Source organism: Rissa tridactyla, chromosome 3, assembly GCF_028500815.1.
Source record: "Rissa tridactyla isolate bRisTri1 chromosome 3, bRisTri1.patW.cur.20221130, whole genome shotgun sequence".
Lineage (NCBI taxonomy): Eukaryota > Metazoa > Chordata > Aves > Charadriiformes > Laridae > Rissa > Rissa tridactyla.
In genome coordinates, this window is record NC_071468.1 from 100,310,961 (window position 1) to 100,324,708 (window position 13,748).

The 13,748-nt window shown below is 38.3% G+C and overlaps 1 protein-coding gene across 2 annotated transcripts in view; it reads left to right on the forward strand.

Moving 5' to 3' along the window:
* The window catches only part of HMGCLL1 (3-hydroxymethyl-3-methylglutaryl-CoA lyase like 1), an 88,319-nt gene extending 77,942 nt beyond the window's left edge, over positions 1-10,377 (forward strand). For both annotated transcript variants that reach the window (XM_054197187.1, XM_054197188.1), the window contains exons 8-9: positions 532-657; positions 4,984-10,377. In XM_054197187.1, the coding sequence (XP_054053162.1) occupies positions 532-657; positions 4,984-5,097 (240 nt within the window). In that variant the 3' untranslated portion in view covers positions 5,098-10,377. The remainder of the gene's footprint in view (positions 1-531; positions 658-4,983) is intronic.
* The last annotated feature ends 3,371 nt before the right edge of the window (positions 10,378-13,748 follow it).

The following is a 13,748-nucleotide window of genomic DNA, read 5'->3' on the forward strand; positions in this document are numbered from 1 at the left end:
GGGAAGTTCCTTGTGGAAGAATAGCCATTAATATAAAACACATTTTAGAGAGTAGATGTCCCAAAATCTTCTGGCTGACGTGGAAATCAGATGCTAATAGTAAGACTTCCCAATTGCAAAGACTTAGACATATGCTTAAAATCACACATTTGAATAAATGCATTGATTGTGTTTGGTTGCATGTAAGCCTTTGCAGGAATAGATGCAGGGTACTTAAAAACAACATGTAGAGGGATAAAGAGAGAAAAGACATAAAACTCTGACTCTAAAACAGCAATCATCTTATATGCCAAAATCACGTGTAATGGACTGTTAGTTCTCTGTTCCACATCCTGTGTTTGAAGAGTCTTACCTTATAAAGATGTCAGGACTGACACCGTTATAAGGAATTTTGTCCAAGAACCACATCCACTTGTGGAGAAATGTGTATTTTATCCATGGTCACTAATATGTATAGCCTGCTATGTATGAATAATTAATTATAAACGATACTCTGTGCTGATGTTGGATTTTTGTGTTGCTATCTTCCAGATGGGAGTTGCTGTAGTAGATTCATCGGTTGCAGGACTGGGTGGTTGTCCCTATGCAAAAGGTGCTACTGGAAATGTAGCCACAGAGGACGTCATATACATGCTTAATGGTCTGGGAATCAATACAGTAAGATGTTTTTACTTTCTACTTACGGCTTCAAGGAAAACGAAAATATTTTACTAGAAAACATACGATGCATACCTGAAAATTACTTATGCTGTACAATAAAATATTGGGAACAAATAGTAGTTTTTCAAACTTAATACTTCAACATGCCTTGACAGATAACATGAATGATGTTGTCTTCACTAACAATTTAGAGTAGAACTGGTTTTCATATTTAACAGAAATTTGAATTACCCCTCTCCCTACCTGGAGCTATGAGGAGCCTAGTAGCAACTGCTTTGAGTCATTGCTCTGCCCCAGTAACCACAAAACCCCCACTACTATAGACATTGCTCCAGAATGCTGACCAGCTCTTCGGTGGAAAGACTGAGCAGACCTCAGCTTTTCTCACAGAGTTTTGGATTTGGTTCATAGTGCTTATTAATTTATTGTCAATTTTTCTGGCTTCAAAGCAGAAAAAAAATGTGGTGTTTGGAGCCCGAGAAACAGGACAATGCTATTTTGTCAGGTATCCACTTAATATATTTCAAAATTTACTGGTTAGCAGACTTCACAGTCATTTTTGTTTCCAGCCCTGTTCTTGGAAGTGAGGGCAAAACAGCTTATCTGCACTGAGCTGCGCTTTAATGAACCTCAGCAGTGAGCATCGACACTTCAAGAGCACGCATTTAGTATCCCTGGTTTGGTTGGCATGTTAATAATTCTGTATTCCTGGGAACCAAGTAATGCTGCCTTCTCCAAAGAATGTGCTCTTTGGTCTTCCTGTTGGTCGTCGTTGTTCTGGAAATGTGGCATAATGAGTGTGTACTAACTCAAGCAGTAACAGTGACTTTACCTTTAACTTAGTCACAGACTTTGAGAGTCAAGCTCAAAGGAGAACATATAAAGAGCTGCCAAAACTGCACTGTGTGTGGTTTGTATTTAACCTACTGTAGAAAGCAATTGGAAAGCCTGGTGTCTGAAATAGAAAGATCTGAGTTACTGGGGAGCTTATCAGTTGTCTGTAGGTTGCAGTTCAGCATGGCATACATGCCGACTTGAGTTCCCTGACATAAAAGAATCATAGAACTTGTTTCTGAATTGTACACCCCCTGAGCACTGTCAAAGCGTATTCAGTACCTTACAGAGTTCACTGTAATATTTATCTGCTTTCTTGTGCTTCTTAGGGAGTTTTGGGTAGATGTCAGATACCTGTTTAGAAAAAGTTTAAGCACAAGTGTCCATTGTACACGTGGACTCTGTTATGAACTGTTCATGTGTGCTTTGGGGTAGCTTTTTTCATGAAGAAGGTGTTATTCTTTTGAAACAACACAGTTCTTTGGAATAAGGAGGAGAAATCATGCATTTCACTTTTCATTGCTGTGCACCTTAGACTTAGGCTTTCAGTATAGCCTTTCCTTGGGCAAAATACGCATTAACTTTTCCAACTGACTCAAAGCAAAAGGAATCAATTAAATAAAAATAGCCTGATTAAATGAAAAATACTTAGTTCCAAGCTTCTTGATAAGATTTATTAATCTGTTAGTGATCCGGTGTCCAAGCAGCATGCCCTAAAGGTTGATACCGAATCCCATGGAGATAAGGATCTCACCATCAAACATTCAGTTCTCGCTTTTTAAAAAAAATTTAGATTATGCAATAGCAAAACACAAGGTTTTGCTCCTTGACGCTTTTCTGGCCCATGAAGAAAAGAGTGGTTTACTGGATGAGAGACACAGACCCTCAAAATTACTACCTTAATATATGAGCTTTGGTCTTTGCAGTGCTGGTTAGTTTTGGTACCAAAGCCAATTCTGTAAAATCATTGTTGCAAAAATCTATTAATATATCCCTTTTTGTGTAATGGCACAAAATGAAGTTATAATTACTAATGCTGTCCATTTGCAAGGAGTGCTTTCTCATGTTCCTCTCAGCTATGCACTAAAGCTTTCATTCTGTTGACTGAAGTCACTTAAAGTGTCAACCAAAGGATGGAGAGTATTTAAGCGTACATTATTGAGTTCAGATTGACTAGATACATCAGAATAATAATTGATGCTTGTTCTATGCTGTTCTTCAGAACACGTAACCAAGAAGTGATGCGTGAAATGAATCTCTAGGAGGCTAAATGTGAAATAATTTTCTAGCAGAGCCCGTCTACAAAGAGATTTATTGGTTGTACCATGGTAATGGATAGATAATTATGTCATAGATCATTAATGCTTATGAAACTTTGTAGGGAGACATGTACTTTCTATAAAAACAGTTTCTATATGGTTCTTGTGTAATTACAGTAATAGTACTTGTGCTTATGATGCCTTCAAAGTGCTTGGCAAACAATAAGCCTTTCTGAGAAGCAACTAAGTACTGTTAGCCTCACATTACTGACACTGAAACCGAAGTTCAGAGAGATAATAGACTTGGTATTTATGAATGCCGAATGAGAACTGATTAATTGAAGTCAATGCGAGTTAAAGGACTTTGCCTTCTGGCAGAAGCTTTTCTGACTTAAGGCACTTATCCAAGTTCCCATTTACTATTGGAAGTACTTGTCTTTGTGTTTCATGGTTTCATTCCTTTGTGTCAAGGCATAATTCTGGATATATGGAGTGGTTACCAAATACTCTTAAGTGTATTTCTGAGTATCTATCTGAAGACATACTATTTTGACTCAACAACCTTAAAAACACCTGTCATGACTCTTTTCCCATCCCCATCTGCAAGTCATGCTTGCGAATGCTGCGTTTTGTGTCCCCACGGTAATCCTCTTTGGCTCACGACACTTACATAAGAAAGACAATGGAAGAGGCGGAGATGCTTGTATTCCATTTAATGAATGTGAACTGTGAACCTAAATTTCTTATCAACACATATCACATTATGCAGTATTACAATGCTGAAAATGTGAATTTTGTACAGTTTGGGGGTTTTATTTTGCCATCTTCCATAATCTAACTGCCAAGTAAGTCTATGGTGGTATGATTCTCATTCCTTCCTAGTAAAAAAGCACAGATTCTGTAAGATTTTTTTTAGATTTTGTTATGTGCAATAGCACTCTACAAACTAAGCCTAAGTAATGACCAATAAAGGATAAACAGAATGAGCTGAAATCACCCTTGTTATAAATGTATTAAAATGAGACAGTTATAAAAGGGTGTCTTTGAACAATATGTTTTAGATGGTGCTATATACTAGATCTGATTGGAAACCTTGAAGCATTTTTTTTTTCAAATTAAAAATGTTTTTGATTACATTTCTATGAAGTAATTTCTATTCTCATTAACATTTTTATCCAATTCCAAGAATGAAAAAGGCAAAGTTTACTTTAGAACATGGAAATAAGCGCTAGACCCAATTAAAGGATTAAGCATCTAAATCAGGTCTTGGTCTGAACTTTAGCGCATAAATCCTTAAGTGTTATGAAAGTGTATTTCTGGTGCAATACATCTTGTACTCTTCAATGCTGAGTGACACACTTCTGTCAGTTTTATGTCACTGCTCAGTGTATTGGTAGTTCAAAGTCCTCTTTCGAATCACTTCTACAGGAACCTTACTGGCTTCTAAATTCCAATCTTTGGAGCAAGTACTTACTTACCAGTTATATGATCTAACTCTAAAGCTTTTACTATTCGTGAATAATCCAGAAGACTAATAATGCAGTATTTTTTCCCCTTTGATCAGTGATCTGATTCCATTTCAGCAATCAGGCAGCACTGATATTTATTTTATGTTGCTTAAAAAACAGTTGATTGCTCAAGGTACATTTTTTTAGCACAGGCAGATCAAGCAGCTGCAATTTTTTGTTCAGTTGTGCTAGCAACGTAAATTGTAATTTTGCATTGAAAGGAACTTCTTCAAGAAGGAGATTATATTTATTCAGGATAATGCAGGATCCTGTTTCTCACGGAACTCAATTCCCAATACAAGTGTGTTTCCTCCATTTTCCTGCGCTCCAAATGGGATACTTATATAAGTATGAAGTTTCTTAGCATTGGGTGATAAGTACAGCACATTGTAGATGTTATATTTTACTTCCAGCTTCTTCAAGTTGTTATTCCAGTTCTTTATCCCAGATTCTTTTGAGTTTGAAAGGTACTACTAGACTATTCGTTCTGCTCCTGTTAGGATAAGAAATCACCCTCAAAGTGGTAGAACCTTCCAAACAACTGGAAGCTGTGACTATTGCGTGTGTCGCTGTAACTCTACTGATCTCCATTACCGACCTATGACATGAATCAGGCCCTTTGTTTGCAAAAATCAGACCCTGAAGTAAAAAAAAATAATTCGAGTTTGAGCATTTTCAACATATGCGTTTATTATTCTTAACATTTTTCACCTCTTTTTTAGGGAGTCAATCTTTATGCCGTGATGGAAGCTGGAAACTTCATCTGTGCAGCTTTGAACAAGAAAACAAACTCAAAGGTTGCACAAGCTTCCTTCAATAATGGAACTATCAATTAAACCAATTTTTTTTTGCAGCTTAATTACATTTGTCATCTACCTTAACCAAGGATATTTATATCAAGAAAACTAATATAAGATTACTGTTTCAGCAAAGAATCAAAATAGAACCCCTATATAATTTTTTTATTATGGGAAGAGTTACTGTACTGTACTGTCTTGTCAAGAATTGTCTGATTTGTAAGTAAGAAATGAACGACTGTAGTACAGAATCCTGTGCTTGGTACTTCTGCAGATAAGAAAAATGTATAAACACTGGCACATGTTACCATGTTTTAAACTGAATTTGTTTCTTTTCAGGAAAACTGAGTAGAAGCAGTGAATACATAGTTAATTTTTAATCAAGATGACTTTTAGGACAGTACAAATATTTGCAGTAGTTTATGAGATCCCACACTGTGTGTGGCCATTCTATTATGTGTTTTATTTATCTGAATCTTTACTTTTCATTTGTCAAGTCATTTGTGTTATGAACATGGAGCCAAATCTGAATTCACCATAAGAATTTTTTAGCAATAGCACTTTTTTATTTTTGTTTTGTTTAACATCTGTTAAGTATACGGATGACTTTATCTTGTTCCAAGACTTTGTGGTGAATGGCAGTCTGCCATATCCTCCAAATCTATTGCAAATTTCCTTATTTGTTACATATGTTAAATTTGTTGTAGTTGCTTTTTTTCGTCAACTGTATTAAAACCTAATTATATGAAGCAATTAAAAATTGGCAAGGATTTCAACCAGCATTTGGGGTAGTAGTAGTGTAGAAGGGATTTTTGTCCAAAGTCTCATAAAACAATTTGGTTTTTTATTCTATAATCTATGAATTCACATTCTCACTTATAAGTCATGAATTTTTGAGGATAATAATATTCTGATGGACTAGTTTATATGAAGGGAAACACAGTTTTTCTTTGTGCTCTACTGATAGTGATACTGTACTTTTCAATGTCTTAATTCAGCAAGATGCCAGTGAACTGCATTGTCACTTTTAGATCAATAATGGACAAATTAAAAGAAGAGCCTTATCCTATCTATAAACTGCTCAAATGCGCCATGAAAATATTGTCATTTTTTCAGTCTGAAACACAGTGCTGTTATTGTTTGTGTAGGATCCTTCTGTAATTCTCTGTGTACTTAACCTTGACTTTTTCTGAAAACGGCCTGTTACCATAAAAGTCCAAAACCTTGGACTATGATCTTTTTCTGTATTCTCCATTTTCCTCCAAAATATGCAAGGTTGGAAAAGGGTAAGATGAAAGAAAGTGAAAGATAACACATAAAGAAGGAAAAGGCTGAATCATTTTTGTCTGGAACTCAGCTCTGCCAAGTTACAGCTGAGTCTCAGCTTGCCTTTGAAATTCCACAGCAAACGTTTTCTGAGATCTTTTAGCCAGTACTGTAGTTTAGAATTGGCACAGTTTAAGAAAGTCAAACTTTGCATGACAGGTAACTCAAAGCTAGAAACTTGATACAAAACCCCTATCCTCTTTATGCTGCAATGATAGTCAAAACCAATAAACCAATATAAACTACATTGTTTCACTCTTCTCGTGGTAAGAGTCAATGAATAAGCAGAGAAATGTGTTCAGGTGAGGCAGGAAATATCTTGCCTATCAATCCAAAATACTAAATTGCACCCCTTCTTGCGGTATCTAGTGAGAGGACTTTCAAGTACTCTTAAAGACATGAAGACCCTGATTTGCTTGGTCTGCTCTGGATGGATAGTTGGATCACCACAGAAAATACTCTGTCTTCATTTTCCTATGTTTTAGCTGGGGCTTTCTTATTTAGCAGCCGCTACAGCTCATATATCAAAACACGAACTTTAGTAAATACGTGTCTTGAACCATTCACAGATCTAAAAATTCTGTAATCGATTAGGTCCAGTGAAGAAGTGAGGAATCTGCAGCGGTACTTAGGTTGTACTTAGTCTAATAATTAGTAGTTAAGCCTAAATGAGGTGCCAGTTGACATCCTGAAGACTTCCTAATTCAGATGCCATTTACCCCTGAAGGCGACTAACCACACTATAATACTTTCCTGTTTAACAGTAAAATTTCTTCTTCAGTTTGCTTCTGTGCAGGCACAGAATTAGCTCATTTTGAGCTGAAGTGTGGAGTTCTCATGTGGGGCCTGATGAGTGTTCTTCAATCCAAGCTCCTGTGAGCGTGTTTAACCAACATAAGCAAGACTGAGCTGCTCACAGAATGAAAGTGAAGTTATCCCTTGAAAAAAAAGTAGTTGTGATGCAGACCACCTTTTAAACACTAGCCTGGATGTTGGGCTAATCACTTGGTCTGAGATTAGCTGGATACTTAGCCTGAGTAGTTTCAAATGCATATTTTTTGGAATCCTAATCAATGGATCTAACAGCCAGGCTATATACAGAACTGAAAAAAAACACACCTTCTAGTAAATCTGGATGAAGTTGTGCCGCTGGGTAGGATGGAATTCAAACTTCCTGAGACCAGAAAGATCTCAGGAAAAAAATGTCTCTGCAACGGATAAGGGTTTTTTTTCCTTGAAGATGGTGGTGAGGGCTTCAACTGTAGGCCAAGTTATGAACTGAACTGATACTGTCTACTTTTTTGCTTGGTGTACTAGCTACAACATCTTAGATAAAAGTGACTGGTTTCACTCCTACCACAACTTTTGCATTAAGTAAAATACCTGTGTAGAACATAAACTATAGAATAAAAGACTTAGCTCTGTTCAGTTTTTTGAGAGTTCTAGACATCTATGTTCCTAACTACAGTGAAGGATTGCTAACATTTGCACTAGGAGACCCTTACACTCTGGAGTTGTTTTCAGATATGCCTCTGTGCATAGTGCATCCGAGGCTTCTCCGCATCTGGGCTGTCGTTTGCAATTCTGAGGCTCCTAACAGTCCTTATGTACTGAAACAGGGTACCTATTAAATCACGGGAATGAACAACCTAAAATGCCTCAGTTCTTTATTGGGTCTGTTTTAGAAACTACTTGTGGAGAGCCTTAAATGCAGATCCGTTATTCTGTAATGATGTGAGCACTGGAAAAGATGAGCAGTCACATCTGGAGCCCGTGCTTTACCCGCACATTCAGCTTCAGCCACATCGTGAGTTATAGTAATCCAGGGTGGAGGTCACAGACAAATGGATTGTTTGTCAGGATCGTTACAAGGGAGGAAGAAACATAGAGCCAGATTAAAAAAAACCCAACATTTATGTGCCAAAAGTGCCACCTGGGATGAATTTAGGCCTGTGGGTCCAGGTGAGCAATCCCCACAAAATCCTTTACTTGTAGTGTGTCTGAGAATCCTGAGACATCTCCTGTTCTCGCCACTAAAATTTGTTAGGCATGTCAAGCTCTGGTGCTCCGCTTTCCTGGGCTGGTATCGTTTTGACTGTGTGGAGCGTTTTAATGCCTAATCTTTGGCTTTACAAAATTGGCATACATTGCCCTTAAGATCAAGAGCTAATCCAGTGGCTGTACCATGAGCGTGCATCACTCATAAGCAGCCTTGAGTTCAGCACATAATAAAGCAGTTGAGACTACATCCCTTCAAAAACACGGCAAGAACTGTAAGTGGTGTGATGGCGCTACTGCTCTCCAGTGCTTCTGACCTTCGAAATCTGTATGCTTATGTTCAGAGTGACCCACCAGTGGTGGTGCCTGCTCTTTTAGTCCCTATCAGTGTGTCCCCCCCCCCGAGTACATTGCTGTCACTTCATTCTAAAGCAACCCTCTGGGTGCGGAAGGCTTGCATCCAGGTGTTTGGCTTCCATGAGCAGGTGTTGCTATTACTATGTCATTATAAAAATTTTACATATATATTTGTTAAAAGGTGTCAAGAAAAAGCAAGAGAGTTCTGAATATCATGATCGCACTGTTGGAAGGTAGGGTAATGCTGTCTCCCTGTCTCTTTTGGTGATGGTCCTCTGTAAATGCTGAAAAGGGGATAGTGGAAACTCCAAAAGCATGAGGGAGAGAAGAAGTAGTTACTGACTGCCCTATCTAAGTCTTGTTGGAGACAAATTAGATGTACCAAGATACTTACTTCTGTGCTTTGGAGACTTTCTTCTGTAGCTCACTGTATCAAATTCACTGCAGAGATCTCTCAGAACAACATGGAGATCGTCTTACTTCTGCCAGGGCTGTGGAGTACGTAAACTGGAGTTCCCAGGGCAGTCTTTGGTCTGTGTTCTGGTCTGAACTTGGGTAGGTTCAACAGCTGATCAATGTCATGTTGCTGGAATTTTCTTTAATACTTTCATAGTAGTTTTTCTTTTTCCCACGTTGTTGGCAATAGAAAGTCAAATTCCAGCTTCTTTGGCTGCTCAAGATACTATATTGTTCTAAAGGCATGGCTGGTGTGCTTTTTTGGAGAAGTTGTTCAGTTCCATTAGTTACGGGCATAATTGTTCTTCAGTGCCTTTTACGAGACAGCAATGACATGGATCCCATACATGGATAGTGCTAATGTCTTCCAGCAGCAGCTTACTTGGTAGTTCAGACTTTTATATTTTAGGGCAACTGGGCTCTGGACCAGAACTTTAATATTTCATTTTCATGTATCACCAGAGTTTATGGAAATAAGAAGTGAATATTCTGGTCTTGTGAATAAGTCCAGAGAGGCTTTGGCTAATTCTCCTTTCTTAATAGCGTCATTTCAGTTCATAAAACTTTTATTATTGTAATAAGGAGTCACAAAATGAAGACTGCAAGTCTGTGAGGTAAAATTCCTATGTTTGGGATCAGTGCTGTTGCAGTGAAATAATACTTTTCCAAAGAGTTGGTGTGAATGTTTAAGATCTGCCTATTTTTTCACAGAGTTATTTTTAAGGGGCAGAAATATTGTTTAGTTATTATGATACCTGAAAATGAGGATTCTCTGACACTGAATTTTTGTGTGATTTCTCAGACTGCCTTGAGTTCTCTTTATTGATTGTGAAATGCCTAGACAACTGACTAAACAGAAGAATCAGTCTGGAGAACCGAATGAAAGACACTTGCTTTCCAGTTCTTGACTTGCTGATCAATGCTTTTCTTCTGTTACGTTATATTTTTGAGGATTATTTTTCTCTGCAGTCCTGCTGTAACGCAGTGTTGATCCTCATTGCTGCAATAACACAGCAGGCAGAAGGACTACAGCCAAAGTCAACGTCGTCCTTTGAAACTGATGTCAAAGAGATGATATGTTTGTTAAGGAATTGTCATGCACCCTCTTGGCTAAATGCGTTTGTGATTTTGCAGTACGTGGTGTTAAAGCTGAAATAAAATCTCGGTGTTTATTGAAACTGATACGCTCATGTATTATGCCAGATTCAGCAGCTCTGAGTAACCAGCTCACACATACAGCATTAGTAAATACAAGCTGTCACTCCGACGTGTACCCTGTGTTGACTTTGTTACCGCGTAATCCATTTGGAGTGCATTTTCTTAGAATTACCTTTTTATCAGTTTTCCTGTATGCTTTTATAGCTTCTGAGTCACTAGGGAAACATTTCTGCCTTCCATTAACTAAACATTAAAAGCTACAGGCAGGAGTAGAGGTAGGAGTCGAAAAATTCAATAAAGCATTATCTAACCTCAGGTATTCCACTGCAGAGTAGAAATCTGTGCCTTCTAAGTGATGTCTAAGACCCCCTACGCACTTCATGGGAGACTGAATAAGTTCAGCGTGTGGCCTGAAACATCAGCACGTTGACCAGGGAAAAGTCAACAGTCAAATTCCCTACCCCATGCTACCGTTGAAGTGCCTCAACATGAGGTGCAGACAGCTGTCTTCACCACCTTGAATCCAAGTATTTTCCCTGGTGGAAAGACACCCCCATGAACTTTTTTGAGAGATTGGGGATGGCGTTTGTGCTGCTTCTGTCCCATCTTTTGTGTTACTAGCTTGAGCTGACATCTAGCTCAGATGATTCCCACAACAGCCTGACCGGCTGTCTCTCCAAGCAGCCCATTCTCTCACCTCACAAACAGGTGAGACGGCTGAGGAAAATCTTCCTTTTGAAGAATTCAAGACTCACAGCAGAAGTGGAGACTTGGCCATTACAGCTTTGTAGCTTCAATGCTGCGTAAGGAACAGCTAGTCCTGTGTATTTGTCTCAGAAACTCTACACACTCAATTTGAAACAATCTTTAGATAAACTGCATAAGAAATCTTGAAAGAAAAAACTGGAACTCAGTATGCCCCCTTTCAGATGAGAGTGTTGTAAGGCTAAAATTGATGCTTTCTCCCTCTAGCCCAATCAGTCTTCATTTCTTCACTCCCTGACGTCCTAGCTCCCGTGGAAGGGGGATGAACACCACGTCCGTACCCACAATGACCTATGGCCTGGGAATCCCGAGTCACCAGTGAGACTTAATTTTTCTCAGCTGGGAATTAGGTGCAGGTGTGTCGCTTTAGAGGAAAAGATTTTAATGATGAGGCTGTTACAAAGATAGTACTTCCACCACAAAACTGCTCATGAAGCAGTTAGAGTCTAATCATGATCACCTGAATGCAGATAATCCCAGCAGAAATTCTTTTATTTAGTAATTAATGCCTAGATACGGTTAACAAAATCCAGCGTCACTAGGAAATATAAATCGAATACATATTACATGTATAGTGGAGGAAATGTACTTTTCCACTAAGCAGTAAAGTCAGCCCTAATGAAGAAAGCTTGTAAAATTACGGAAGCAACGCAGTAGCTGCTAAATATCTTGCTGCCTTTCAGAGTAACTCACACACTTACCTTCCCCTTCAAATAGATTTTACATACTTGCGTGTGCGTGTCTAAGCACGTGTATGAGGAGAGTTCCTAGCATTTAAATGTAAGATAATAAGAAAACAAAAAGTTTGTAAGACAGAAAGTTACAAGAGGTGTTTTTATAATTGAGGTTTAAATAAATAAGAATTTAAATGGATTTCTTCAAATTTTGTGACCCAGAGGGTTGAGCATTGCATCATTGTTTTTTGAAGTCAGACCGAAAACCAACACACGGTTCACTTCATATTTCCTATATAAAGGAATGCTTTTATCCAGCACTGATGAGAACATATGCTCAGCAGTATTTTCAGTTTGAACTTTTTCCTCTTTATGGTTTTAAGATGAAGAATATTAATATGCTACTGCCAAAATACCTACATGATGGGAGGTAAACTAAATGCTGCAAATTGCTGGAATGATGAAGGAGATCGTTTTGATTAACAAACTAAAAATCTTTCCACTTTTCTGTTACATTTTTGTCCAAGGGCTGATTTAGTAATGAGATAGTACTTGATTGCAAAACAGGAATGAATTTTTGGTTTTATCCAGATCCTAAAGAAAGAGGAAATTCATGTTGTAATAGTTGTTAAAAAGCTCTTAATCCCTCCCCCAACCAACTGCACACCTGAGATCTTGATTGCACAGTGAATCATTTCACACTCCCAAAGCCAGAAGCAAAAGTCACATTGAAGAGCTCTTCTGATCACACCATCAGTTTGCCACCCTAGATCTGAATCAGTCATGGTCAAAACTGGAACAGAATTCAGTGGAACCAGTATTTCAATCCTGATGCTGTTTGTTGCGTGAGTTACGTTTAGTGGGAATTCAAAATGCAAATTAATCGAATTCAAAATAAAATTAATTCATCAGATGCTATCATAACAAGACAATTCATGTGCTGCTCATGGGAACGGTTGTATAGGAAATGTCAGTCTATTATCCTGTGCTGACCAGCACCAGATCATTACAAAGATATAACAAAGACAACCAATTGCTAGTAAATAGAAGCTTAAATCTAGCAAAAGAACTCAGCTACGGGGAGAAATCCAGAACTCATAGCCAGAAGTGGGATCCAGAGTGGTGTGTTAAGGACCGTGACTCCCAGTACAGTGCACGGGGAGAATTAGGCACTTCGGGTATTGCCTAGAGACAACGAATAGGAAACACAGATGAGATGGGTTGTGACACCTCTCTTGAGAAGTAGGCACTTCAGCCCCAAGCAAGTGGCTCTATCCACAGGGCTTTCGGACCACAAAAAGCTTTCTAAAATTGCTGCATTCGAATTGGAAAGGCTCACTCATTTCTTCTTGAAGGAGGAGCAAGAATAACCAGTTTCATCAATAACATACTGGAGTCAAAGCACCAGCTGAGTCAGAGTTTAATTCCTTTTCATACTGAAAATGGTTGTAAGCCTGATCTCCTCCTACCCTACCAAGTGCTCCACCGTCAAACTCCAGGCAGCCCACCTGTGAGCGCTGCCTTACACATACGGCATTAGGTACTTGGGAACCTCGTGTACAAAACTACCCCATATGTCCTTTTTAACAGCTCTCTCAAATGTTTCTGAGTGGATTTTTTTCCTTTCCGCCAGATGAGTTCAGATCAGAAGGGTGGGTTTCAAAGATTGCCGCTGCTAGGCGGATTCATGCTGATACAGCATTTATACCGTTGCCATGTGCATCTAAAGATACGGGAATTGTGCAGCTTGGGACAGATCTGTGAACCTACACAAATGAGAGAGAGTAAATTCTACTTTTTTTTTTTTTTTTTTTTTTTAGCTTGTGAAAGGTTTAATATGTGTTAATAAATATAAAAATCTTTTGTATGCTCAACTACAAAATTCCATAATTTATAGTAGTCTTTCTAATATATATTTTATTATCGCATATGTACAACAGGCCGGCTTTCAAGAAT